Below are 26305 nucleotides of genomic sequence, written 5' to 3'. Positions count from 1 at the left end.
GCTGAGTGCCACAGCCCAGCAAGTGCTGGGGAAACTGTGGAGCCACCAGCTGTTCCAGTCCGAGTGGGACACCGGTGCCTTCATCATCTTCCTCGTCTTCCTCGGTGAGTGTGGCTTGGCCTCTGGCCCCCGGCAGCCTCCCAGGCCGAGGGCCATATCTGGATACCCATCCTGCCCACAGGCGTCGTGGCGCTCCTGCTGCTGGTCGTCTGCATCCATTGCTGCTGCTGTGGCTGCTGCCAAAGCCACTCCTCCAGGTCCCAGAAGGTGAGCCCGGAGCACCAGGGCCAGGCCGAGAAGGTGGCGGTGGGGTGGGGTGGGGTGGGGCGGGCCGGGGGCCGAGGAGTGAAGCCACCAGCCCGTGTGCCTCTCTTGCAGAAACACGCCGGGGGATTTGATAACCTTGCCCTGGAGCCTTAATGCGGAGAGTTCTTGCTCCCCTGCCTTTGTCCTGCTGGGCAGCAATAACAATGCCTTGTTCAGCCAAAGCCCGAGTCTGGAGTGTATTCTGAGCCTCCTGTCACGGTGGGCAGTGTAGGCCCCCACTGCTTCATCCAGATGCCCCCTGTGTCCCTCACAACCTTCAGATGGCATGACTGTCACCAGGAGACCTCGGGTGATGTGCTGCAGCCACCGAGCGGCTGCCCATTCACCATCCCATTCAGCCCCTTGGAGGCCAGGGGTTCAGTCACTGGGTACTCGGCCCAGCTCCTGACTATCAGGGACCCCTGGCCAGGTCCCTACTCAGACAGACAGACAGACAGACAGACAGACAGAAGGGCTCCAGGCAAAGTCGGATGATCTTTATTTCTTGAAGGCCCTGCCAGGGTTGCCAAGCGAACACAGTCAAGGGCACTACAGCTCATGGTGGGCAGCTTCTGTCCTCCTTCCCCAACTCAGAGCTTAGGGCCACCACCCACTCCTCAGGCTCCAGTGGGAGGGGGTGTGTGGCTGCCCCTTGCCATCCTGGAGGACAGGCTGCGAAGAGGGGAGGAAGGAGAGCCCTGGGCCTGGCCCCAGCCTGAGTCCAAAGGTTCCTGCCTTGGGGCGAGGGCAGGGCTTGGACTATAGGCTACCTTGAAGCTCCGCCTTCCTGACCTCCCCCATTCAAAACAAAAAGCACGCCAGTGTCACTTCCTCCCAGTGGGTCCAGTGTTCAGTCCCATCTGTGCAGATGTGACAGGCAGGGCAGGGTGAAGAGGGAAATAAATAGCCCGCAGTGCCGAGCTCTGGTCGGCACTTTGTGTGTGTGGGTGCGTGCGTGTGTGTTTATGTGTGTGTGTGTGTGTGTGGGGGGAACAGGGACTCCCTGGGCAGGGGCCATTCCCAGGGGGACAGGCTCTTGGGCGCTCTGTTCAGAAAGGCCTGTAGCTCCAGTAGCTGGAGAACACAGAGATCTGGGGAAGGAGGGAGATGGGGGGACATGGTGAGTGGTGGTGCTAGGGGATCTGGCCCCTGCTGCACCCTCTGTGACCCAGGTGAGATTTGAAGGTCATCCAAGGGCCATGTATCAGGAAGAGGATACTGTTGCCAAGCAACACCATGGCCCACCTGTTTGGGGTGTGCAGAGGGTACGACAGATCTTAAGATTAGGGGGCCCTTTAGAGGTGTGCCGCCCCAAAAAAGAAGGGGCTAAACAACCTGCTGTTTGGCTGGCCTAATCTGCGTGAGGCCCAGCCCGGCCCTGACCGCCCCCATGTCCCTACCTTATCCTTGAGCTGCTGGCAGAGCTGCAGGGAGACGGTGAAGAAGACGAGGGCATCGTTCAGCCATGGGATCACACACTCCACCTTGTGCACGTGGCTCACCTCCAGACGCTGTGCACCCCACTCGCTGCGGGGAGATGGGAGGGTCCCTGAGGGCAGTTCAGCCGGCCAGGACCCCATCCCCTGAGGTGCAGACGGGCGAGGGCGCTCCAGGGACCCCTCCCAGGCAGGGTACTTACAACATGGCCCCGGGGCTGTGAAGCAGGGCACCTCCAGCTGGGCGGAAGTTCTAGGCAGAAGAACATCAGACTGGGTCAGGCCTGGGGCCTAGGGCGGGCAGGGATGGGGTGGGTGGGGTGCTCACCTTGGTGGAATTGGGCTGCAGGGCATGCAGCTGGTACACGGTGAGGCAGAGCTTGTTGAGGCTGATGTAGACGTTGACCAGCAGGTCGGAAGGCAGGGCGGGGGCGAACATCCGCTGTGGGGAGGGGGGCCGGGCAGGCAAGGGGGATGAGGGCTGAGCAGGCACATCTCACGCCCGCCCCTCCAACCACCCCAGGGACTCCCAGTCCCCATCCCATGGACTGGGGCTTCCAGTGTCTTCTCAGGTACCACAGATAGCTTCCTGCACCACTGGGCTTGGGACCCACTGATCCAGATCAGGGGGGTACATATCTGGGGGCTGCAGAATGGAAGCCAAGGACCCCATCCCAGAAAACTGCACATAGGACTCTGTCGACAATTTGGGGCTTGCAGGACCTCCTGGCACCCCTGTGTCCCTCCCGGGCGCGAGCTGGGCCCCTCTGTGGGGACCGCCTCTCCTGGAGCAGGGGCCGGCCTGAGGCACCACTGACCGTGAGGCCGCTGGCAGCGATCTCAGGCAGAGTGAGGGTAGCTGGAGTGGTGAGCCGGTTTCGGGCTCTGGTCAGCTGCAGCATCACGGCATCCATCAGCTGGGGGAAGGGGGCTGGTCACAGCCGCTGTGAGGGCAGCGGGGCCTGGTCCTGATCCCCTCCCCCTCCCCACCCCTGTGTCAGTAGCAACAAAATTATGGTAGCTCCTAGCTCCTTCCATAGAGGTCACAGTCTCTAGGGCCTGAACCCCTGCAGCACGGGGCTTGTTAAAGATGCAGGTAATTGGGCTCCAGCTGGGGGTCGGGGGCAGGACAGAAGGTTCTACTGCATGGGATCCTGGGTATTGGTCCAATGGGGAATAGAAGATACCAGAAGTTAGTCCCAGGGGCACGAGGGCGTGGTGGATGAGGGTACAGGCAATGAAGGAGCTTAGAAGAAGGGACTCTAATTCAGCTTGGGTGCAAGGGGCCACGGAGGGCTTCCTCAAGGAAGAATTGGGATGGCTAAGTTGAGGCCTTATGGTGGACACCAGCCCCATTTTCAAAGGTGAGGAAACTGAGGCTCCAAAGGGTTAAGGTCACACAGCTAGGGAACGGTGGAACCATCTGCACTCATCCCTTCCCTTTGTCAAGGAGCAAAGCTTTGGCTCGAACTCAGAGCCCCAGTTTCCACTGCTTCCAGCCATTCATCCAGCTGTTGCCATGGTGCTGGGGTCACCTGGCTCCAGGGAAAGGCACAATTACTGGGTGGAGGCATGGGGGCTGCACATTACACCCCAGAGAGTGGTCACAGTTCTGAGAAAGACCTTAGTCCATCTGGTTTCAAATTTTCATGAGGTCCAGAGAGGATAGGTGAACCACCTGAGGACACACAGCAAGTCAGGGGCAGAGCTAAAGCATGAACTCAGGGCATCTGAGCTCATCTTGTCTCTCCACACCACATGAATTCACTTTGTTAATTACAAAAGTTTTTCTGTTGCTGGTACTAAAACCTGTAGCTACTGTTTACCAAGCGTTTCCTAGAGACCACTTTACCTGCATCATCACGATTGGCAGTCACTACAGCTTGTCCCCCTTTTACAGGTGAGGCTATTGAGGCACAGAATAGCTAAGTGAGTGACTTGAGGTTGCACAGCTCATAGTGGGGGCCCTGGGATCAGAGCCCAGGGCTGTTTCTGGAGCCTGGGCTGTGAGCCTTTCAACTGTGGCTGGATGGACATGTATACACTGAGAGGTGAAGGGTCAACCATTGGCTACACCTGAGAATGTGGGGGCAGAGCTCTCCAGGGGCCCAGTCAGAGGTCAGGGAACCTGGCTCTCCCATCCCTACGGGCAGCTCACCTTGAGGACCTCTGCTCCTGTCCTGAACTGGTAGCTCTCCTCCCGGTTGGCAAGGAGGTAAATGGCTTGGCTCACGTGGTTCCTGGCGTCCTGGATCTAAAAACAGCACCCAATGAGCAGTTAGTGGGCTGGGCCTCGGCAGGGAGAGGAACCAGCTTCACAGCAGCCACGTCCCTGGGGGCCCCAGCCTACGGACCCCCACCCTGAGGGCCTATCCTCCTAGGAGGGGCAGGGTGGGTGCCGCCTTCGGGCCAGGCCCTGGCTGGGTGCTGTGAGTCAGGCTTGGTCCCTGGCCTCATGTGGCTCACTTTCCAAAGGAGGACAGAGGATAATAGAGTAAAGGCACAAGGTAACAGACGGTGCAACTTGCACAAGGAAACAAACAGGGTGATGAGCGCGGTGAGGGAGAGGCTCCAGGGAAGCGACTCTTGAGCTGACACTCGTGTGATGAGAAAAGCTGAGGGAGTGGACTCCGGGCAGAGGGACAAGCCCGAGCAAAGGCCCTGAGGTGGAAACAGCTGGTGGCCAGTGAGAGGAGAGAAGGAGGGGACAGAAACCAGGCCCAATCACATAGGTGCTGTTAGGAAGCATGGACTTGGTCTCCAAGAGCCAGGGGAAGCCCCTGGAAGCTCTGGGCAGGGAGTGACTTGTTCAGGGTATCCCTGTAGTTCCCGCTGGGCTGGGGGCCTACACATAGGACAGGCTAGGAGACCAGGCACTGCCCACCACAGCTGTGCTGCTAGGAAACACCTTCCCAAGCCTGCTGTGGCTGCAGGTCCCCACAGTGGCCAGCCCAGGAGGCCTCAGCGCTGCAAGGGGCTGCCCCTGCCTGCCCTTGTGCCCCTGAGTCGTGGCTGGGGAAGGGCCCGGTTACCTGCTGCAGCTTCCACTGCTTGTCCTCCCTGAAGGCAAAGTGCAGCAGCTGGTTGTTCCTGGGCATCTTCAGGTTCACGTCCTGATGGGCAAGAGCAGGATAAGCTGGGCAGAAGGATGCCCTCCTGCTTTTGGCCACTCTGAGCCCTTGAGCCGGGGGCAGAAATGGGGTGTGTATGGTGGTTCAGGCCACAGCCACTACATGGGGCAGAGGGCCTCTCAACACCCTGGCCATTTGGGGAGTGAACAGGGAGGTCAGGAAACGAACTCAGGCCCAAGAGGAACCACGAGAAGTGAAAGGGAAAAGAGCCAAGAAAGGGGAAGGCGGCTTCGTCTGGGAGGAAGCGTGTAGTGGTGGGCAAACGGAAAACATGTGTACATGCCAAGTGACGGAACGCCCACCCGAGGAGAGGGACCTTCCTCCAGGCCTTGGCACCTGCCACAGGGTCAAGTGCAGCTGGAGCTCAGATGTTGGCTGATTGCACTTTGATCTGGGGCCAGCCTAATCCTGCCAATGCCCACGCTTCCTGGGGCCCAGAATCCAGGTAGGGCCAGGTAGCGCTGTGTGCAAAGCATTCCTCCCCCCTTCCTGCACCTGTCACTGAAGCCACACACCAATCTCATGAGTGGGTTAGGGAGGGTGTCATTTTACAAACGAGAAAACTGAGGCCCAGAGAGGTCAAGGATCCTGCCCAGAGTCACACAGCTGGCTGGCGGCAGAGCTGGGATAAGCAGGAGGCCCCCACGCTCTTCCCCACTGGGTCCTGTGGCAGCATGGGAAGGGGAAGAGGGGCCGGGAGACTCACCGCCTGGCTCAGTGCATCCCCTTGCAGAGTCAGCACGCCCTTCACCTGGTCTGTGCTACAACACGTGGGAGTCAGAGCAGCGCCTGCGGCTGCCCCTCCCACCACCCCATCCTCCCAACAGGCCGTCCCTGGCTGTCACAGGATGGTCCAGCCCGTCCCACTGCATATCCTCTGGACGTTGGAGCTGAAATCAGTCTGCAGGGCAGGGCTGTGCCACCTGTCCTAGAGGGTATCCCAACCCCTCCCCAAGAACCCACCCCCAACCCAGCCCAAACTCACCCACAGCTGCCCAGGATGAAGTTCTCCTGCTTTGTGAACCCCTCGGTGCCTGAGCCCGGCAGAGTAAAGCGGAGAGAGGCCTCCTGCAAAGGGGAGTTGGGGTAGAGCTCACCCACTCCAGCCTAGCCATGTGTCCAGGAGCCCCACTCCCAGGGCCCCTCCCCCATAGCCTGAGTTTCAGGTCCTACCTGAGCCGATACCTGCTCCTTCCACACTCCCTGGGAGCTTACTGTGTGCCCAACCCGGGGGAGAGAACCGAGAGATACCCTCCCGGCTTGGGTAAGGTTTGGAAGTGAGGAGCAAAGTCAGGGGAGACAGTAGTCATGGCAACCTACAATTTTGGCTTCACCAGGCACTGCCTGGACATTTTTTTGTGATTCTATTGGCTTTATTTTATCACAACAGCCCTGAGGCCGGTACTAGTATCTTCTTTTGGCAAAGGGGAGGCCCAGAGAGATCGAGTACTTGGCTGAGGTCAAAATGCTGGGTCCTTCAGATCTGAGGTTAAATGTCAATTCCAAAGGAGGCCTTCCCCGACCCCCGGGGCCGCGCTCACAGGGCTGCTTGTGGAATTGGGTAATTATCTGCTACTGCTTGCCTCCCGGCTAGACTCTTAAGTCCTCTGAGGGCAGGGCCTGGTCTGAATACCGCGCGTTGCGTACACAGTCGGCGCTCGGGCGGCAGCCGCGGGAGGCCGGGGAAGGAGCCGCGCTGGGGGAGGGTAGGGAGGGTGGGCGCCCGCACAGGCCCTCAAGGCGCGTTACCTTGAGGATGTCCTGCAGCTGCCTCAGCACGGCGTGCACCTCGTCGTGCAACAGCCAGCGAAACTCCTCCTCCTGCGGGGACAGGCCCGTAGTCAGCTGCCCGGGACCGCCGACCCCCGCCCCACCCCGCCCGCGAGCCTCACCAGCACCGCCCGCTCCGCCGCCGTAGCTGCCATCACGGTCGCCATCACCGCCGCTCGCTGCCCAGCGACCGTCACCGGCCCGCCGTCCGCTCGCCTCTCAGTCCTCCGTCGCGCCCGGGCCCACCCCCCGCTGCCGATTGGCTGCGCGGGCGCCCGCCCCGCCTCCAGCTCGCGACGCTGTGAGCGCCCCGGAACCCGCCTGCTCCGGCTCGCCCGGCACACCGCCCGTACCAACCGCGGGCGCTGAGCACTCCGGCGCCGTATCCATCGCTACTGTCGGGCCGGAGCGCCGGGGACGCTCGTCCCGCCCCTTCTCGGCCCTGATAGGGCGCCCTGCTCCGCGCACACTCACCGATTGGCCGGCCCGATAGCTTGCTCTCGCCGCGTCCGGCGATTGGCCGACGGGGAACCTTGTTTCCGCCCGATCTCGCCTCCGGCCCACTAGTTCCGTCGGTCCGGGAGGGACTAACGCGCGGACCCTACAGTCCCGTCGCCGTGCTGAAGAGGCCGCCGCTCCGCTCCACGCCGGGCCCTACCCCTCCCACCACCGCACGGCGCTCGACGTCTGGGCGCAGACCACCGCCAAGGTCACAGTTGTGTTAACAAGAAACGTTTTTATTTTGCTTGCAGTAGCTTTTTGTTAATTGCACAAAATCATGTTTTATTTTTGCCATTTAAACATTATCACACAATCCTATTCTGAAAGACAAATGTTCATTAAAAACAAAGCAAAAATAAAAATTCACAACCTTAATTACCTAGAAGATTTGTCATTTAAAGGAGGTTTAAAGGAAAAAAAAAGGGTGGTGGAGGAGGGGCTTTCTTACAAGCTTTTTCACAAGTGTCACATTTTTTCCTTAAAAGGGAAGGATTTCAAAACAAAGGTGAAATAGCTTAAACAAATATTCATAAAAAGGAACTTTACAGAATTGTCAACAATATTAAGACAACATTGACTAACCAGTTTCATTACAGCATCTTCCCCCACCCCCACCCCCTAGTGTCCGGCTAGGACTAGCACAGGCTTTGTGTTCAGACAGAAAAGAATTCAAAATCCCAGTGAAATTAACAACTGTGCCAAAAACCACGGGCATCTCCCCTGCCTTCCACCCATGTCTTCTGAGATCCCCTGACCTGGGTTCTGATCAGTGGAAAAGGGCCAAGGCTGTGAGGGGGAGGGGCCCCACACCAGCGTGGCCACCTCATTGTTTATCATCACATATTCACTATAATTGCTGACCTTCTGCGGTGTGACTTTGGAAAATCCAACCCATGCAGAGGGAGAAAACACTGACATCCTTTAGGTAACTTCTCCTTGTTCTTATGCCACATTCCAAGCCCCTCTGGTCCCCTATCCAAGGAGAAATGCTAGGGTCTCGAGGATGTCTTAGATCTGCCTCTGAGGGTCAGGTAGCTCTGGTTCAGTCAGGCCTAGTTCTCCTCTTCCCTCCCAACAGACCCCAGGACCCTGAAAGCACCGAAGACCAAGCTGCTGGCTGAAGTGCAGACACTCATTCCTGTTTCAAGAGCTGAGCCTAAGAAATGGTCATCGTTGGTCAGGTTGGGTCTGGACCAAAGAAGGAAGAGACAGAAAGCAATACTGTCTCCATGAGAAGAAAAGGGGGAGGGGAGGAGAATGGAGAGAGGTGGGCATGCAGGGAACTTGTGCAGGGATGGGCTGGAGAAGGTGGGACTGCTGTGAGGGGATGTGGGTCAGAGTGGCTCTTCAGAACCAGGTGAAGGGTCTGTGGCGTAATGGAAATAGGAAGGAACCCCATACCCCTCCCTCTTCAATCCTCAGTGCTGGCCCTCAGGACCCCCTTCCTAAGGACTGGAATGCAAATCCAAATACTACAACAGCCTGGTGAGGAGTGAGCACCCTTACACCAAAGCAAGGAAGTCTGATCCCAGCCCAGGCTCCACAGTGACGGTGACTTCCGGGCAGGTGCTGAACAGCAGTGAGGAGAGGGCTTCTGTGAAGCTCACCTAGGGGCGGGCTGTTTGCTGCTTTCCCTGGAAAGCCAGAGCCCTGTCTTCGCTTGACTCTGCCAATCCCTTTTCAGCTCACAAAGGCATTTATGGAGAGTTGGTTGCACATTGGTAGCTTAAACATGACAATCCTCATCAGCTGGTCACCTGAGGTTGGAGGGCCCATGGGACCCTCGGTTTACAGTCTGCTGGCTCATCTTGGCCCAGAGCCTCTCTCTGCGTGGGATCCAGTGGGGGACAGTGGACAGAACCACAGCCTCTTCGTTGTGAGGGAAGCAGTGGGAAAGCTTCCACTTCTCTGCTGATTCTAGTTCCTCAGCTGGAAGGGGTTTGAGATAAGACAGCTTGGAAAAAGGGAAAAAAAAAAAAGCCAGGCAGCAGTTTCTGGGCAGCGAGAGCCAGTATGGTGGGTTGTGTGTGTGTGTGTGTGTGTGTGTGTGTTTGTGTGTGTGAACACACAGCCACCTAGTCCAAGGCCGGTGCCCAGCTCAAGAGCTTTCCCACAGGCCAATCCTGCTGACACCCCTCCCCTCTCCAGGACCTCTAGGGGAGGAGCGACGCTGTGTGCTGTGCTGATGGCAAGTCTCAAAGTCTGTAAAAAAGAAGATGGAGACAGGTGGACTGGTCCAGAGTTAAGTCCCAGGACCCCAACTCCATGTGAGGAAGAGGGGGTCAGAGGGAAGATGGGGGGGTGGGGGTGGGGTCAAGGGCTTAGTGTATATAGGCTCGGTACACGGCAGACATGTCATTGTCAGACTGGTCCAGTGCCTTGGCTCTTTTGTACACCTGGAAAAAAACGACATGGGCTTAGTCTGGCCACAAAGCTGACTTACAGACACAGATCTGCTTCCGAGAGGCGGTTCTCGATGTGGTTAGGTAGGTAGGTTCTGGAGTCTAGGCTGTCTGGGCGTGACTCCTGGATCACCCACTGACTGGCCTAACCTTGGACAAAGTGCCTCAGTTTCTCTGTGTCTCCACCACTGCTTCTTGACTTTATGGAGAAGGTAACAGGGTTATTGTGAGGATTAATGGAGTGAGGAATATAAAGGGCTCAGAGGCAGGGCTCAGCATTGTTAGTAGTTATAATCATGTTCCTTCCTGCTCCAAGGACTTCCCATGTTATTCTCTGGGCCACTGTCCCTGTCCTTCCCTCAGCATTGGCTGGCTCCTTCCCAATCAGCTCCAAGGCCTTTCCTGACCATCCCATTTGAAGCAGCAGCTGCACCACTTTACCCAGCCACCTCCATCCCTTTACTCTGTTCCACTTTATTCATAATTCTAACCTTCTGCAATTCTTACTTGTTTAAACATTTATGTGCTTACTTTGTGCCTCCTTCCATTAAAATGTAAGCTCCATAAGGAAAAGAAGGGGCTGCACCCTGTGTCCCCAGAGCCTAGCATGGTGCTTGGCAATTAACAGCCACCCTAAAGGTACTAGACGAATATGAAAGAGTGTGAGAAAAATTAAAAAGCCACCATTTAACAAGGGCAGCACAACATCCAGTCATGTTGAAAAAATGCAGCCGGACACAGGTTCCTCCCACACAGTTGGCTGCCTGCATTTTTTTCTTTTTCTAAACATGATGTCCACTACAGCTCAGGTGTAGCTGTCAACTCAGAATGAAGACTAAATAAAGACCTTTTGAGATAAATGAGAACTAATCATTGCCAGCAAACCTGCATTCAGGAAATGCTAAAGCAAGTTCTTCCAGCTGAAAGGAAAACAATACCAGAGAGAAATTCAATTCTTCAGAAAGGAAAGGAAAGTACTGGAAATGGTAAATTAGAGAAATAAGAACTTATTTTTTCTCTGAATTTCTTTAAAATACATATGACTACTTAAAGCAAGACATTCTGACAATGGTGGGTTTAAAACAAAGACAAATGTAACACATAGGACATCTGTACTCTAAAGCAGGGGTTCTCAACCCGGGATCATTTTGCTCCCCACCTGGAGTGACATTTGGTAATGTCTGGAGACACCTTCTATGAACTGAGGGGGTGCAACCGGCATCTAGTGGGTAGAGGACAGGAATGCTGCTAAACACCCTGCAGTGCACTGGAGAGCACCCACATCAAAATGTCAATAGTGCCCAGGTTGAGAAACCCTGCCTTAGAAGATGAGGGAGGGAGAGGTAAATGGATCTACATTTTATGTAAAGAGGTCTAATCTAGGATGTGAAATTAAGGATGTGTATAGCAATCCTTAGAGCAAAGACAAAAATGATGCACTGTTAAAAAGCCAATAGATAAAATGGAATTAAAAAAATATATATTTATTTATTTGGCTGCGCTGGGTCTTAGTTGTGGCACACAGGATCTCGGGATCTTCACTGTGGCATGTGGGATCTAGTTCCCTGACCAGGGATTGAACCCGGGCCTCCTGCATTGGGAGGGCGGAGTCTTAACCACTGGACCGCAAGGGAAGTCCCAATAAAATGGAATTCTAAAATATATTCAAATATCCCAAAAAAGGGATATCCCAAAAGAAAGGAGGAACAGACAAACAAAAGCCAGAGTGGACAAATGGCAATCAAATGATAAAAGAGTAGCTCTAAATCCAACCACATATCAACAGACTTCAAGACAAAGACTAAATGTTAATGGACCAGTTAACCTCAAGATCCTGAACTCCAAACAGTGGCCAGAAAGTGCCGTGCTCCATCAAGAAATTAACCAAAATGTCTGTTTCCAAGCCAACGAATCCTGTAGTCAAGGGAGAGGCAAGTGGAAATCACCTCACAGAGAAGTGCTCCCAACACAAGCCACCATGGAACCCTTCAGAAGTAACCACAGTTACAAACTCATCAACGAAAAATTATACAACACACGAGGAATTCCACTACCAAGAGAGAACCTGAAGGTAAGAAAGGAGGAACCTGAAATTGTACTTCAAACTGGAAGAGTGAAACAAGTACTCTGAGATGTTCAGACACATGAAGGAAGGACAGAGACACAGAATTCAAGGACAGAAGATTATAAACTATGAAAAGGCAGGTCTGAAAAGAACAGTACTGTGTATTTATTTATTTATTTATTTATTTATTTTTGGCTGCGCTGTGCGGCTTGCAGGATCTTAGTTCCCCAACCAGGGATGGAACCTGGGCCTCCAGCAGTGGAAGCAAGGAGTCCTAACCACTGGACAGCCAGGGAATTCCCCAGTACTGTGTATTTTTACTTCTTCTTTGTCTCTATAGAACAAGCTACTTGAAACCTCTATTTAACTTGAATAAAAATGCATATAGTTTATAGCACTTGGAAGACAGAGTCTCTAAAATAAATGAATCTGTGTGATTCATGTATGTACGTGTTTCACAAAATGTAGATTTTTAAAAATTTATTTTATTATTTTATGTTTTGGCTGCGTTGGGTCTTCGTTGCTGTGCGCGGGCTTTTCTCTGGCTGCGGCGAGCGGGGACAACTCTTCGTTGCGGTGCGCGGGCTTCTCATTGCGGTGGCTTCTCTTGTTGCAGAGCACAGGCTCTAGGCTTGCGGGCTTCAGTAGTTGTGGCTCGCAGGCTCTAGAGCACAGGCTCAGTAGTTGTGGCGCACGGGCTTAGAGGCTCCGCGGCATGTGGGATCTTCCCGGACCAGGGCTCGAACCTGTGTCCCCTGCATTGGCAGGCAGATTCTTAACAACTGCACCACCAGGGAAGCCCAAAATGTTGTTTTTATTGTAATTCTATAGTAAAGACAAATATTGCTCAGCTGTTTTTTTTTTTTAAGCTTATACTTCTATCAGATTGAGATAAGAAAACTGAACTTCTAAAAAACTGTTTCCAAAAAGTGCCTATGTAGGTGCTTAATAGATATCATTCAAAAAAAATGTTAAGGACTAAACAATCCAATTAATAGGCAGACAGTGTCAGAATGGATAAAAATGCAAGCCCCAATTATAGACTGTCTACAACAGACACAATTTTAAAACAAAGGTTGAAAGTAAATGGATGGAAAAAAATACATCACATGGAAATCGTAAGCATGAGAAGGCTACAGCAGCCATATGAAAATCAGACAACAGACTTCAAGACAAAGATCAAGGTGGACATTTCTTAATAACGAAAGAGCAAATTCATCAGGAAGACATAACAAGCATAAATGGCTAAGAGCCCAATAACAAAGACATCAAGCAAAATGGACAGAATTAAAGGGAGAAACATGATCCCACAATCACAGCTTGAGATTTTAACATCCCTTTCTTAGCAATTGAAAGAACTAGAGAAAAAGGTCAGTAAAGATAATCTGAAAAAATACTACCAACCATCTCAACCTAATTGATATGTGCAGAACACAGCACCCAACTGCAGAACACGCAGTCTTCTTAAGTGAACATGGCACACCCACCAAGACAGATCATCTGCTGAGCCACAAAACAAGTCTGAATCAATGTAAAGAGTTAAAATCCATATGTAGTATATTTTTTTAGATCACAGAGATACATTAGAAATCAATAACCATTAGGTATCTAGGAAACCCTTCAGGGTTTTTATTTGTATTTGACAAATAATCCACAGGTCAAAGAAGAACTCCCAGGGAAGTAAGCATGGCTCGGAGGAAATATACTTAGAAAAGGAAGGTCTAAAATCAGCAACCTAAGATTCCACCTTGAGAGGTTAGACACAGAGCCAAGCCAAGCCAAAGTAAGCAGAGGGAGGAGTGCAAGGGAAACAAAGGAGGGCTGCTGGGACTAGCACCGCGGCCTCCTGCTGTTACCTCATTGGCTGCAGCTGCCATAGGAGTCGGATGGTTGACGGCATCACCCAGCGCAATGGCTAGACGGAGATCCTTCTGAATGTATTTCAGGTAGAAATCAGGCTTAAAGTTTCCTTGTAGGATATCTGAGGAGGGAAAGTCATTCATCAGAAGATCTGAAAGGATCCTAAATAAGAAACCACCTGGAGTCCTGTCAGAGGTCAATACCTAGCATTTCCTCCCCCTTGGACACCCAAGAGACAAGTTCCCAGCCTGTAGCCCCAAATCCTATCTACCATGTCTCCGGATGCTCTCTGACTGGGGGCCTGGACTGACTGGAGTGGGTGCATCATTCACACACAATGAGCCCCTGAAGAAGACACTGTTCTGTGACATCTGCCTGACCCAGTTCCCAGCTTCAACCAAAACTAAAACGCAAAAGAAAGGCCAAAGGCAACTTACTTTGGCACTTCTGGTCCAGGAAGATGCTGGCCAACTGTCCCTGATTGAGGATGTCCAAGAGTGTCTGCTGGGACTGGCCTGTCACTTGGGCCAGGGTGAGCCCCTCAGCGATGGTGGCCATGAAGCTCCCCTGGACCATGTTCACGATCAGCATCATCTTAGCTGCGTTGCCAACCTCACCTGCCCAGGGCAAAGAATCGTGGTCACATCCCAAGAATCCTGTGGGGAGGGACTTTCTGCCCACCCTCACCCCTGCTTGGACCCACCTCTACACCCAGGGGAGGCCCCATTCACCTGCCCCTGACAGAACTGGCTCTGACCCTTCTGGCTCTTCCTCCTTCCAGGCACTGACTGTGCAAGTCAAAGGAAACCTTCCCACGGGGGCCCCAGGCAGAGAGGCCATGCGGGACTGACGGTGTCATCAGGGCGGTCTAGAGGGGATGTGGCCCACCCAGCCTCCAGGCCTGAAGTGGCCCGACAGGTGGGCAGGCATGTTACCTAGAAAGAAGGAAGTCTTCCCCATTGCCTGGAAGCAGCTGCTGCAGTCCTCATATAAGCCCCTGTCTCCGGCCGCTAAGATCACCAACATCCCATCATTAGATAGCTGCTGATTCCCTGAGACCGGGGCTTCCAGAAAGCGGCCCCCCCTGGACACAATCACCTGGAAAGGAAAGTCACAGCTTCTGGAGGCCTTGCCTCTCATGAAGGTCTTGGGCAGGAAGCAAGGAGCATACTGGGGCAGGAGCACTTGACCCTCCACGCCGAGGCCCCAAAGCTGATGCCCGTACCAAGGTGCTGGACTGACAATGGGAGGGTCAGCAGACTGTCCTCCACCAGGTGCCTGAATCACATGCAGTAGACAGAGAGAAGCTGGGGTGTCCTCATAGGCTCCCATTTACTCGGAATTTCTCACAAAGACCAAAGACTATAACCAACATGACAATGCCAATGGCGTGGTTGACCACACTTCCTAAAGACACTGTCCTACCTTGATTTTAGCCACCCGTAGAATGCACATGGGCCACAAATCACCACCCCCTCACTTGGGCCCAGTGGCTCAGCGTGGTGGAATACTCTGCTAGTATCTGTAGAAAGCTGCTTAACTCAAAAAGGCCCTGCTGGCAGCCTAGATTTGCTTCTGAGAGGCTGGCAGCTATAGGACCCAACGCCCATCCCAGCCAGGAAACAAGTCTCCTTTCACAGCCACTCAGACTAGCTGTAGATCTGAAGGCAGAGAGTGAAGACAGGCTAGTCCCAAAGTCTCTGGCTTTGGCTCTAGAGTAACTAAGTTGCCCACTCTTCGGCATGGTTAGCCTGGGTCTTGGGCTCCAACTGAAAGGATGCTGGAGGGCCAGCCCGAATGAGGCCGCTACCTGGGCCAGCTCGGTGACTGTGTCAGCATCCACCGTTGACATGTCCACGTAGCACTTCCCGGGGCGGATCCCTTGCAGCACACCACTGGGGCCCAGCACCAGCTGTGGGGACACAAGGGAGAAGCAATAGCCCAGGCTCCCAGCCAGACACCCAGGAGTCCCTTAGACCTAAGGTCAGCGTCCTGCTGATTTTTTGGCTCATTTCCCCAATAGAAGCTAAATATTAAGGCTCAAAAGGGAAGAGCATGTAATTAAGCAAGGGAAAGAGGAGAATTTATGGTATGCTCCCATTTATCTTCAAAAAGAACATGTGTGTTTCTTTTTATTAAAAACCTCCCATTGAAAAGATGGAACCTCACTATTTATTTTTTTTGGCTTCTTTGGATTTACTTGGATTAGTCCAGTCATGAGTTTAACAAGATGACTACTGCACTTGAACTTTTAAAGCATACAAATACAGCGATAGCTAAACATAGGAACTTGTCACATGGACCACAGGCACACCAAAGCTTCCAGCTCAACAGGAATACATTAGCCTGTCAGGAACCATTTCACATTTCAGCACAGACCTCAGGGACCCTCATCAGTTTCATTCTTTGTTCTGAATTAAAGGAAGTCTGTATTCAATCTATGCAAACACCCTTCACAATGGGAGATGGCCCCCAAATGGGAAATCCACCGCCCCACCCCTCCCCCAATGCAAACACTCACTCAGTGCTCAGGGGAGAAGGGGAGGAGGCCAGCCAGTTTTCCCGGCCACAACCTGAGACGCTGAGGGGAGGGAGGGGATCCTTACGTCCTTGGCTGCCTTTGGATCCGACACGCAGGCAAACGTGATGTCACAAGTTGAAACGACTTCAGCGGGGGTTCTTCCTAGGCGGGCCCCCTCCTGGATGAACAAATCACACTGCAAAAGTCACAGATCCTAATGTGAGCTGCAGGCAGTGCACAACACACACACCAGCCAGGCCAGAGATGCAGTGCTCAGTCCTCCGGAGTGGCCTTCCAAGGCAAGAGGCTGAGACTGTGAGCCAGGGACCCCAGCGGGCAGTCTGACTGCTCAGGGAAGTGGACGGAAGCCCCTTAAGCACAGTCTTGTGGTTTTTTTTTTTTGGCCACACTCATGTGAGACCTTAGTTCCCTGACCAGGGATTGAACCCACGCCCCTACAGTGGAAGCGCAGAGTCTTAACCACTGGACTGCCAGGGAAGTCCCCAGTCTTGCCTAGGAGGATGTTCCATGTTCTACTTCACAGGAGGCACAAAACAAACGTCTGCTGAAGGTTTTCTGAATGAAGAACAGGATGTGAATAGTACTTGTCTGCCGCTCTTTGTGGCTGTCGCTGTCTTGGCTGTGGTGAAATCTACCCAGTGCCCTGTGAGCTGGGGAAGCAGGGCTTGGGCTAACAGGTTGCCATTCCGTACTGAATTGTTTCTGGCGGGGGGGGTCTACAAGCACTAATTTTTCTTTTCTGAAAATTAAAATCACTAGAACATCTCATAACAAAATACATCATTAACATTTTGCTGTATTTCCTTTTTCTTTCTTTTCTTTTCTTTTTTTTTGCGGTACACGGGCCTCTCACTGTTGTGGCCTCTCCCGTTGCGGAGCACAGGCTCTGGACGCACAGGCTCAGCGGCCATGGCTCACGGGCCCAGCCGCTCTGCGGCATATGAGATCCTCCCGGAGCGGGGCACGAACCCGTGTCCCCTGCATCGGCAGGCAGACTCTCAACCACTGCGCCACCAGAGAAGCCCTGTATTTCCTTTTTCTAAAGGCATTTCAAAAAAGTATTTAGAATAATTTGGACCTATTATTTTGCATCTAATTTTTAACATTTTATATGATTACATCTATCAATATTATAGACTTTCATAATTACTGTTTATAACGCATGGCTGCAGGATACTCCACTGAGATATATACCTGAGTTTACCTAATGGATCTCCTGCAGTTCAATATCTGGCCTGATTTTAATTATAAATGAGCCCAACAAATATCCATCTCTTCTATTTTTTGAATTTAGATCTCTGTAAGTAGAATATAACAGGCTCCAAAAATGGTTTTAAAAAATGTAGACAAATGGCTTTCGAATAAGGCTGTGTCCATTTATAACGATCTCTGGCAAAGTCTCAAATCACCAACACAGAGCACATTTTTTAAAAACAACAAATAAGTACACATAAATACATTAAAAACTTGTCCTACTAGATGATTTAACAAGCCAAAAATGGCCACTTTCTGCTTGATATATTCTGATTACTCCTGATTACTGAATCTCTTTAATACCTCTGTTTATTAATTGTTTCCTCTTTGTGAGCTATTTAAAAATCTTTAAATCATTACTATACTATTTGTTTAACAAGAAATTCCACTCCTGGTTTTATACCTAAAGAAAACAAAAACACTAATTTGAAAAGATACACACACCCCAAATGTTCATAGCAGCATTACAATAGCCAAAATATGGAAGCAACCTAAGTGTCCATCAACAGATGAATGAATAAAGAAGATGTGGTACACACACAGACACACACACGGAAGAATATTACTCAGTCATAAAAAGAATGAAATTCTGCCATTTGTAACAACATGGATGGACCTAGAGGGTATTATGCTTAGTGAAATAAGTCAGACAGAGAAAGACAAATACGCTACACTATCACTTATATATGGAACCTAAAAAACAAACAAATAAATGAATATAAATAAAAGAAACAGACTCATAGAACAAATTAGTGGTTACCAGTGAGGAGAGGGAATCGGAGAGGGGCAAAATAGGAGTAGGGGACAGTACAAACTGCTATATATAAACTAAATAAGCTACAAGGATATATTGTGCAGCATAGAAAAATATAGCCATCATTTTATAATAACTTTAAATGAAATATAACCCATAAAAATACTGAATCACTATGCTGTACACCTGAAACTAATCTACCAATGTAAATCAACTATACTTCAAAAAAACCAAAACCAAACAAACAAAACCCCCAAAACCCCCCACAAAAACTAGGGAAAAATACATAAAAATTGTTAGGGTAGTGGGAAATTTTTAGAAATACAAAATTTTTAAATTCCAAAAAATAAAAAAAAAACGAGTTGGCATACTTTTCAATTTTTTTTCGTTTATTTTTTGTTGTGAGGAGTATTATCAAAAACTATTCATGGGGTGGCTGGGATGAATTGGGAGAATGGGACTAACATATATACACTACTATGTATAAAACAAACAGCTAATGAGAACCTACTGTATAGCACAGGGAACTATACTCAATGCTCTGTGGTGACCTAAATGGGAAAGAAATCCGAAAAGAGAGGATATATGTATAGGTACAGCTGATTCACTTTGCTGTACAGCAGAAACTAATACAACATTGTAAAACAACTATACTCCAATAAAAACTAATTAAAAAAAATATTCATTTTGGGTTTCCCTGGTGGTGCAGTGGTTAAGAATCCACCTGCCAATGTAGGAGACAGCGGTTCAAGCCCTGGTCGGGGAAGATCCCACATGCCACAGAGCAACTAAGCCTGTTCACCACAACTACTGCGCCTACGCTCTAGAGCCTGTGAGCCACAACTACTGAAGCCCGCATGCCTAGAGCCCATGCTCCGCAACAAGAGAAGCCACCGCAATGAGAAGCCCGCGCACCACAACAAAGAGTAGCCCCTGTTCGCCATAACTAGAGAAAGCCTGCATGTAGTAACAAAGACCCAACTCAGCCAAAAATAAATAAATAAATAAATAATAAAAAGAATCTGCCCGCCAATGCAGGGGACATGGGTCTGAGCCCTGGTCCGGGAAGATCCTCCATACCACGGAGCAACTAAGCCCATGCACCACAACTACTGAGCCTGAGCTCTAGAGCACGTGAGCCACAACTACTGAAGCCTGTGCACCTAGAGCCTGTGCTCCGTAACAAGAGAAGCCACTGCAAAGAGAAGTCTGCGCACTGCAATGAAGAGTAGCCCCCGCTCACTGCAACTAAAAGAAAGCCTGTGTGCAGCAATGAAAACCCAACGCAGCCAAAAATAAAAAAAGATAAATTTATTAAAAAAAAATTCACCTTTTTCCTTAAAAAGACAGACTTAAAAAGATCTATGTTAATAATTTTGTTTTCTTCTGGTTTTTCCTTTTGAAAGAAATGAGGGTAAGCAGCAGAGCTGTCTGATTCCAAGCCCAAGTTCATAATTGCTTTGCTCTACTGTCTTCCCATAAATTAATCTGGAAAGAATGGCCACGTTTATAACAATTAAGCTTTCCAATCAAGAAAACAGGATGACCCGAGGCACTTCTATCAAATGGGAACATACTTATAATGCAAACCCTTAGATTCTACCGATGGTCTGCAAGTATGCATGTCTAGATTTCCTGGTTACCCTGGCCTTGAATCAGAAATATCTGCTGAAAGGGCCTCTGAGATCTCACTCCTGACTCAGGGCCCCACAGCACCTACCCAATGCCCAGCACCTGAAGCCCACATCTCTTAGCATGGCTTTCAGTGCCCTTTCTCCCAGGCTCCCTCAACTCTCCAACCAGTTCCTTATTATTCTTGAAAAGGGCGGTTTTAACAAAGTGAACTTCTTACTTTGCCTAGAACATTTTTGTTTATTCAAATCCACCAGCTCTACTACCTCCCTTCATTCCAGCTCTCACCTTGCTACACACATGGGATGCTCACCCCATCATTTCACAAATATATGCTTAGCCACACCGTGTTCCTCAAGAGGCTGGTTCTTTCTTGGTCTCTTCGTTCCTGGCAAATACACTGCTTTAATTTTCTGGTACTTAGACTATGGTTCTTTATTTCTTTAATTTTATTTATTTATTTATTAATTATTTTATTTGGCTGTGTTGGGTCTTCATTGCTGCGCGTGGGCTTTCTCTAGTTGCGTCGAGTGGGGGCTACTCTTCGTTGTGGTGCACGGGCTTCTCATTGTGGTAGCTTCCCTTGTTGCAGAGCACGGGCTCCAGGCACACAGGCTTCGGTAGTTGTGGCTCGTGGGCTCCAGAGCACAGGCTCAGTAGTTGTGGCGCATGGGCTTAGTTGTTCCGCAGCATGTGGGATCTTCCCGGACCAGGGATTGAACCTAGGTCCCTTGTGTTGGCAGGTGGTTTCTTAACCACTGCGCCACCAGGTAAGTCCTAGACTATGGTTCTTTACCTTTTCCTGGATGGGAACTTGATGGGAGCCTGGCCTCTCTCCATTACAAAAGACTTGGAATTCCATTTCAGGGCATGCACAGACCCCTTGAATCCATGGACCACCTGAGGTTAAGAACTTCTAAACCTGTCCTGTCCCATATGGTAGCCACTAGCCACAGGAGACTGTTTATTTTTAAGTGAAACAAAATTTAAAATTCTTCAGTCTACTAGCCATGAATCAAGTGTTCAAGAGTCACATGTGGCCAGTGGCTACCACACAGGCCAGTGCAGATATAGGACATCTCTTTCACCACAGAATGTTCTACGGCACGGTGCTGTTAATACAATCCAAACACAGAACATAGTGCAGCCATTAACAAGGACGAAGCAGATCTGTTGATACACACTCTCCATATCAATGATTACACACACACACACACACACACACACACACACACACAAACTCTTGCATGTGCATGGAAAAACCTGACAGGTTTTTTTCCTATTACTTATTTCAGGTAATGGCAGAGAGGGAAAATTTCCACTTCATTTTATACCCCTGGGTGTTTTAAATGTTCAGTTTTTATGATAACGTCCTACACTGGTGTATCTACACCCCCACCTGCCTGAACTAAGAGCTTGGCTTCTACTCCATGGCATGCAGAACGATGAAGAGAGACAGGAGGGAGAGTCCTATCCTTAGTTACCCCAAGGGTCAAGGCTCTGTCCCACCCCACCCAACAAGCACCACTATGAATGCTTACTTTCTCTGCAGTCCGGTTCCAGACAGTCACCGTGTGACCCATTTTTAGCAAGTTGGAGACGATGCCACTTCCCATGAGGCCAAGGCCCAAAAATCCTATCCTGAAAAAGAGAGAGACTGATCAGTTCAAGGTGGGGGGTGGGGTGGGGGAGGACAGGGTGAGATCCTGAATGCCACACAGGCTCTGCTTCCTCATAAACCTGGGGAGCCTCACCTCAGACCACCAGGAACGCTGCTCTGTGGTGTGCTGACACCACCACTGCAGAGCCAGCGGTAGTGCAGGCAAAGCGTGCCTTTTCTTATCATGCCACTGTTCAAAAGTGTTCATAAGTTTAAACAGGCATTTTAAAATCCTCAACTGCCACTGCAAGAAGTATGACTCATATGGTTTATGGCAAATCTCCCAAATCATTTCCTTGTTGCTTTGATAGAAGGTCTGAGCTTACAATTCCATTACAGTGAGAAGGCAGACATTTATCTTCAGATCCTGCAACAGTTCCTGATCAGCCACCTCGAGTCATAGGTCTTGAGATGCCAACTTAAAGCACCTTGGGATCCATGACAAGTTAACAGGAGAAGTAAGTACGGAGCCAGCCACCTTCCTCAACTGCAGGAGTCAGCATCCTGGTGCTCACCTCCCCTTCCCAGCTCCACGCCCTGCACCACCTTTGCACTCTTCGTGCCGTCAGCAGGGACAGGCCTTGCCTCGCTTCTTCAAAGCCTCACCTGAGCTTTGGAACCAATCTTTCTTTCCCAGTGCATGGATTCTTCTCCTGAACCTCTTTCCTCCCGTTGCTTCTCTACCCTGGCCTGTCCTTCTCTCCACCACGCCTTCTAACTGCAGGCCCATTATGATCCTTCTGAATCTGAAGTACTCAGGTGGACAGTATGTTTGGCTTACCTTCACTTCCTACAGCTTGCTCCTTCCTACAACCCCTAGAACTTGGGAGCTACAAGCTGCTACATGCTTTTATAGATGATTTTACCTTGCCCAAATGTCTCTTCTTGGTTCTTGCACTTCTGTAACTCTCCTTGCATGAGACATGGCTAAACAATGCCTCTTTCTTCATTTAATTAATTTTTTGGCTGCGTTGGGACTTCGTTGCTGCACGTGGGCTTTCTCTAGTTGCTTTGAGCCAGGGCTACTCTTTGTTGCAGCGCGGGCTTCTCACTGCGGTGGCTTCTCTTGTGGAGCATGGGCTCTAGGTGCGTGGGCTTCAGTAGTTGCAGCACATGGGCTCAGTAGTTGCAGCACGTGGGCCCTAGAGGGCGCAGGCTTCAGTAGTTGTGGCACGTGGGCTCAGTAGTTGTGGCTCGCGGGCTCTAAGGCGCACGGGCTCAGTTGCTCCACGGCATGTAGGATCTCCCCGGACCAGGGCTTGAACCCGTGTCCCCTGCATTGGCAGGCGGATTCTTAACCACTGCGCCACCAGGGAAGTCCTCTTTCTTCATTTATTACCTCATGTTCTTGTTTTCAGCTTGTGTTTCTCTCAGCTCTAAGATCCTCTGCAGCTTCTTCACTTTGACCTGTGTTATCCTTTCAGTATTTTCAGTCTCCTGCAAGTCATATCTGCAGCCACCTTTTCAAACTGGCTCAGAGGTTCCGCTATCATTGCTGGAATATGCACTCTCATACTCTCTGTCCCAGCCTGCTCTCAGTCATTTGAATCAAATGCTGAAAATGGAACCCACCACCACCTTCCTCACCAAATGGCACCCTTGACCATTAAGTTTCAAGCCAAAGCTTAAAAACAAGGAGGTATCTTTTGTCATTCACAGCTATCTGGGTAGTACAAGTTTTCCCTATGATTCTAAATCATGACATACTAATTCTCTTTCCTTTTCTTGGTGTTTCAGGACACCTAGAAGACCTGGGGATAAAGTTTATGCATTTTAAACACAGCAACTGACAGTCCCTCATGGTGTCCCTGAGGCAAGATGGAAAATGTGGACCAGGTGGACTGGGTACGAGGCAGCTGGTCTGCTCTGTAGTTGGCTTTACACTCATGTTAAAAAAGGGTTTGACTGATGGGAGAAAACACTGGACTCTGTCCTTGGCCTAGAGCTGGATTTTTTAAAAAAGCCAACAAAATCCTCATTAATTTAATGGGCAATACCCATTCCTCTTTTTATTAGCATATAACATGCCTCTAGCTCCTTCACTCCACTAAGGAAGTTCACTAAATATAACTGACAGAACAAATGACTTTAACAGTACAAAAAGTGATGAATAATGTAAAAGACACTGTTTTTAGTCTGAGAAAGAACCCTATAGAAGACTCAGATGGGAGATTCAGACTTAGCTACGTACTTCAAGAGAATGCTCCTTCTTCAAGAACCCTTTCCAACAATACAACTAGCTGTCAGAATTGAGACAAAGGCAAGTGTGGATGCAAGCTAAGGCCTGGGGACCACAGTCAAGTCCCCCACCTGTCTGGGTGGGGCGGAGAGCAGCAGGCAGGTGCACAGGAAGGACAGGGAGGCGACAGCAGGGAGAGCCAGGGAAGGCAGGACAACGGGCTGCCTTCATCTTTTGCCCCCACCAGGGCCAAGGACAGTGGTTCTTAAAGCATGGTCTCCTGATGAGCACCAGCAGCTATCTGGGAATTTGTCCACCCCAGACCTACTGATCAAGAAACCCTACGGGTGGAGTCAAGCAATCGGTGCTTTACGAGAGGCCTTCCAGGTGATTCTTTTTTTTTTTTTAAGTTAGCTGTTTTATTTATTTATTTTTTTGGCCACGCTGCAAGGCTTGTGGGATCTTACTTGCCCGACTAGGGATCAAACCTGGGTCCCTGACAGTGAGAGCTCGGAGTCCTAACCACTGGACCACCAGGGAATTCCCCAAGGTGATTCTGAGACACAGGAAAGTCTAAGAACCACTGATCCAAGTGTTCCCTGCTTGGAGACTCACCGGTGAGCACGAAGCCAAATCCACAGTACATTTATAGGGCAGCTTCTGTCTCCCACAAGTCAAATTACTCCTAGGCAAGTCGTAAGAATTACAACTTTCCCTTTCTCTTTCCATTTAGTCCCAGCAACGGTTGGGACACAACCCTTAACAAGCCACCTTGAGGTCACCCTCTGGCCCCAGCAGAACCAGAGGCACAGGAAGCCTCTTCATCAAAGGTCCTACTTTTTGTCTGTGGGTGTGATGCTGCCATTCACAGCCGTGCTGTCTGCTGCCTGGATGGAGGTGGACCCAGTCTCCTAGGGAAAGGAAGCACAAGCCGTCAGGTCAGCCTGCCCATGTGAGGCCCCAATGAAAATAAAAATGAGGAGGCATGGAACATACATACCTCTTCACATATTTTCAATTTCTTTGTGATTGCCTGGTAACAGACAGCTGGCTAATAAAGAAGAAATGAGAAAACCACTTATTAAACTGAACATTTAACCAGTCTTCATTACGATTTCCCTATTAAGGTTAGGCCCAAAGCGGGAAGTTAACATCAAAAACTTATTTGGTGTCCAACCTTACTGAATTCCAAACCACACATGAAAAGTTAACTTGCGTCACTTCATTCAGCTCTCACGCAGCTCTACAAGATGCTTTTGCTGATCATGACGTTGAAAATCAGAGGTGTTAGGTCATGTGCCCAGAATTACAGACCTGGTCAGTATAACTAGGCTTGGAATACAGATCTGTCCAACTCCAAGGTCACATACCATCAGCAGATCCTATCAGGGCTCAGCCTAACCGACAGCCCTGTAGACACTTGGGGAAACTACCCCCACACTCCCAGGGCTCATGGAGACTGCCTTCATCCAGCAGCACTGGCTACCTTGTGGGTGGTCGACAGCTCCTGAAATTTCAATTCCATCCTAGACTCTGAAGGCAACTGCAAATATCTCAACCACACAGCCACTAAGTTTTAAAAGCTTTTTTGGGTTCATTTTTAATATTTTTTTTTTTGCGATACACAGGCCTCTCACTGTTGTGGCCTCTCTCGTTGCGGAGCACAGGCTCCGGACGTGCAGGCTCAGCAGCCATGGCTCACGGGCCCAGCCGCTCCGCGGCATGTGGGATCTTCCCGGACTGGGGCACGAACCCGTGTCCCTTGCATCGGCAGGCAGACTCTCAACCACTGTGCCACCAGGGAAGCCCCATTTTTAATCTTAACAGTGCCTGATTCACGAGTGGTCCTCTATGTAACTTTTAAACTTAACTAGTTGCTCTGGGCAGCAGTACAGGTACAGACTAACTTTTCAGACTAGGGTGAGGTTCCAAAGGAGCAGGACTCTCCCCTCAGGCCAGCTCCTGACCAAGGATGAAGAACCTCAAAGAACAACTTACCTTCTCGGTTTGGCTGAGCAGGAAGTGATGGAAATGAGGGTCTGCATCTTTAACAGGCTGAAACCAGAAAATGATTTAATAAAACAAGTTATCTTCCAACACAGGTCACCTCCTTCTACCTGAGAACCAGCTTCTCCTCTGGCTGAAACACCTCTGGGAGCTGGGCTCATTCTCACAACTGCCTGGAAACTCTTCTCCCACTGCTGGTCTAAGCCTTTCATAAACGATGCCCATTCTACCTGGAGGAAAACTGGTTTCAAGTGGAAAAGAATGAACGTTTCTGCCAGGTTGGTGGATAAATTATTCCCAAACACTGGAATAATATTTTAAAAGCATACTATTTTTTAAATCCAGCATTCACCAGTCACTTCGGATGACCCAGCAGACCAAACCAAATTCTCAAACTTTTCTGATCTTAGGATTTTGGCCCACTTGTGCCTGGTGCCAGACCCTTGAGTGTCTTGACTCACTGAGGATCAGTATTAAAAGAAATGAGGAGGCAACAACTGCAGGACCGTCAAGGCTTTTCCTAAGTAGGCCCAGCAACAGCGGGACGGTGCATCCACCCCAAGGATAAGGTAGTGTGCAGCTACCAAACATCAAAGCTGTATATACAGTGAAAGGGTGTTTATAAAGTACCAAGTGGAAAAAATCTGCAGAATGATCCCACTTTTGTGAAAACCAACACTACTCCCGAAAGTAAAAACTGTAACATGGGTATGTGATTATGTAAATGATGGTTAAGTGGGTGCACCAAAGGGTTTGGAGTGAGTTACATCAAGCTTAACAGTCAGGATGCCCCAGGGTGGAGACCT

At 50.2% G+C, this 26305-nt stretch overlaps 2 protein-coding genes across 9 annotated transcripts in view; both read right to left on the bottom strand.

The window, feature by feature from the left end:
* Positions 1 to 782: 782 nt before the first annotated feature.
* ROGDI (rogdi atypical leucine zipper) lies at positions 783 to 7046 on the bottom strand. Of its 3 annotated transcripts, XM_067706748.1 has the most exons (11): positions 6766 to 6991; positions 6623 to 6694; positions 5859 to 5941; positions 5580 to 5634; positions 4775 to 4855; positions 3901 to 3996; positions 2561 to 2659; positions 2071 to 2184; positions 1946 to 1995; positions 1707 to 1833; positions 783 to 1397 (listed from the first exon to the last, which is right to left on the bottom strand). In XM_067706748.1, the coding sequence occupies exons 1-11, from the start codon at positions 6808 to 6810 to the stop codon at positions 1356 to 1358; spliced, it is 864 nt and encodes a 287-aa protein (XP_067562849.1). In that variant the 5' UTR covers positions 6811 to 6991; the 3' UTR covers positions 783 to 1355. The 3 variants fall into 3 exon arrangements, with proteins under 3 accessions (XP_067562849.1, XP_067562851.1, XP_067562850.1); XM_067706750.1 differs by lacking the exon at positions 2561 to 2659 and having other exon boundaries at positions 5580 to 5629; positions 6766 to 7046; XM_067706749.1 differs by lacking the exon at positions 2561 to 2659 and having other exon boundaries at positions 6766 to 7007.
* Positions 7047 to 7359: 313 nt separating this feature from the next.
* GLYR1 (glyoxylate reductase 1 homolog) overlaps positions 7360 to 26305 on the bottom strand; it is a 36467-nt gene continuing 17521 nt past the window's right edge. The window contains exons 7-16 of one of the 6 annotated variants that reach the window (XM_067706746.1): positions 25491 to 25547; positions 24493 to 24543; positions 24330 to 24403; positions 21195 to 21294; positions 16078 to 16170; positions 15282 to 15383; positions 14407 to 14569; positions 13909 to 14088; positions 13468 to 13592; positions 7360 to 9540 (exon numbers count right to left, since the gene is read on the bottom strand). In XM_067706746.1, the coding sequence (XP_067562847.1) occupies positions 9466 to 9540; positions 13468 to 13592; positions 13909 to 14088; positions 14407 to 14569; positions 15282 to 15383; positions 16078 to 16170; positions 21195 to 21294; positions 24330 to 24403; positions 24493 to 24543; positions 25491 to 25547 (1020 nt within the window). In that variant the 3' untranslated portion in view covers positions 7360 to 9465. The other 5 variants (XM_067706742.1, XM_067706743.1, XM_067706744.1 and 2 more) reach the window with 5 other exon arrangements.

This window comes from Pseudorca crassidens, chromosome 15 (assembly GCF_039906515.1).
Source record: "Pseudorca crassidens isolate mPseCra1 chromosome 15, mPseCra1.hap1, whole genome shotgun sequence".
Lineage (NCBI taxonomy): Eukaryota > Metazoa > Chordata > Mammalia > Artiodactyla > Delphinidae > Pseudorca > Pseudorca crassidens.
Note: the sequence above shows the minus strand (reverse complement) of the source record. Positions and strands in the feature narration are given on the sequence as shown.

Bases quoted from the DNA above. Each gene is read 5' to 3' on its own strand.
- ROGDI (XM_067706748.1), bottom strand. From the start codon at position 6,810: ATGGCGACCGTGATGGCAGCTACGGCGGCGGAGCGGGCGGTGCTG. The intron at 2,660-3,900 runs GTGAGCTGCCCG...CCCTTCCCCCAG, and splicing joins CAGGAGCAGAGGTCCTCAAG to CTGATGGATGCCGTGATGCT. The intron at 2,185-2,560 runs GTCAGTGGTGCC...CCCTCCCCACAG, and splicing joins TCGCTGCCAGCGGCCTCACG to CGGATGTTCGCCCCCGCCCT.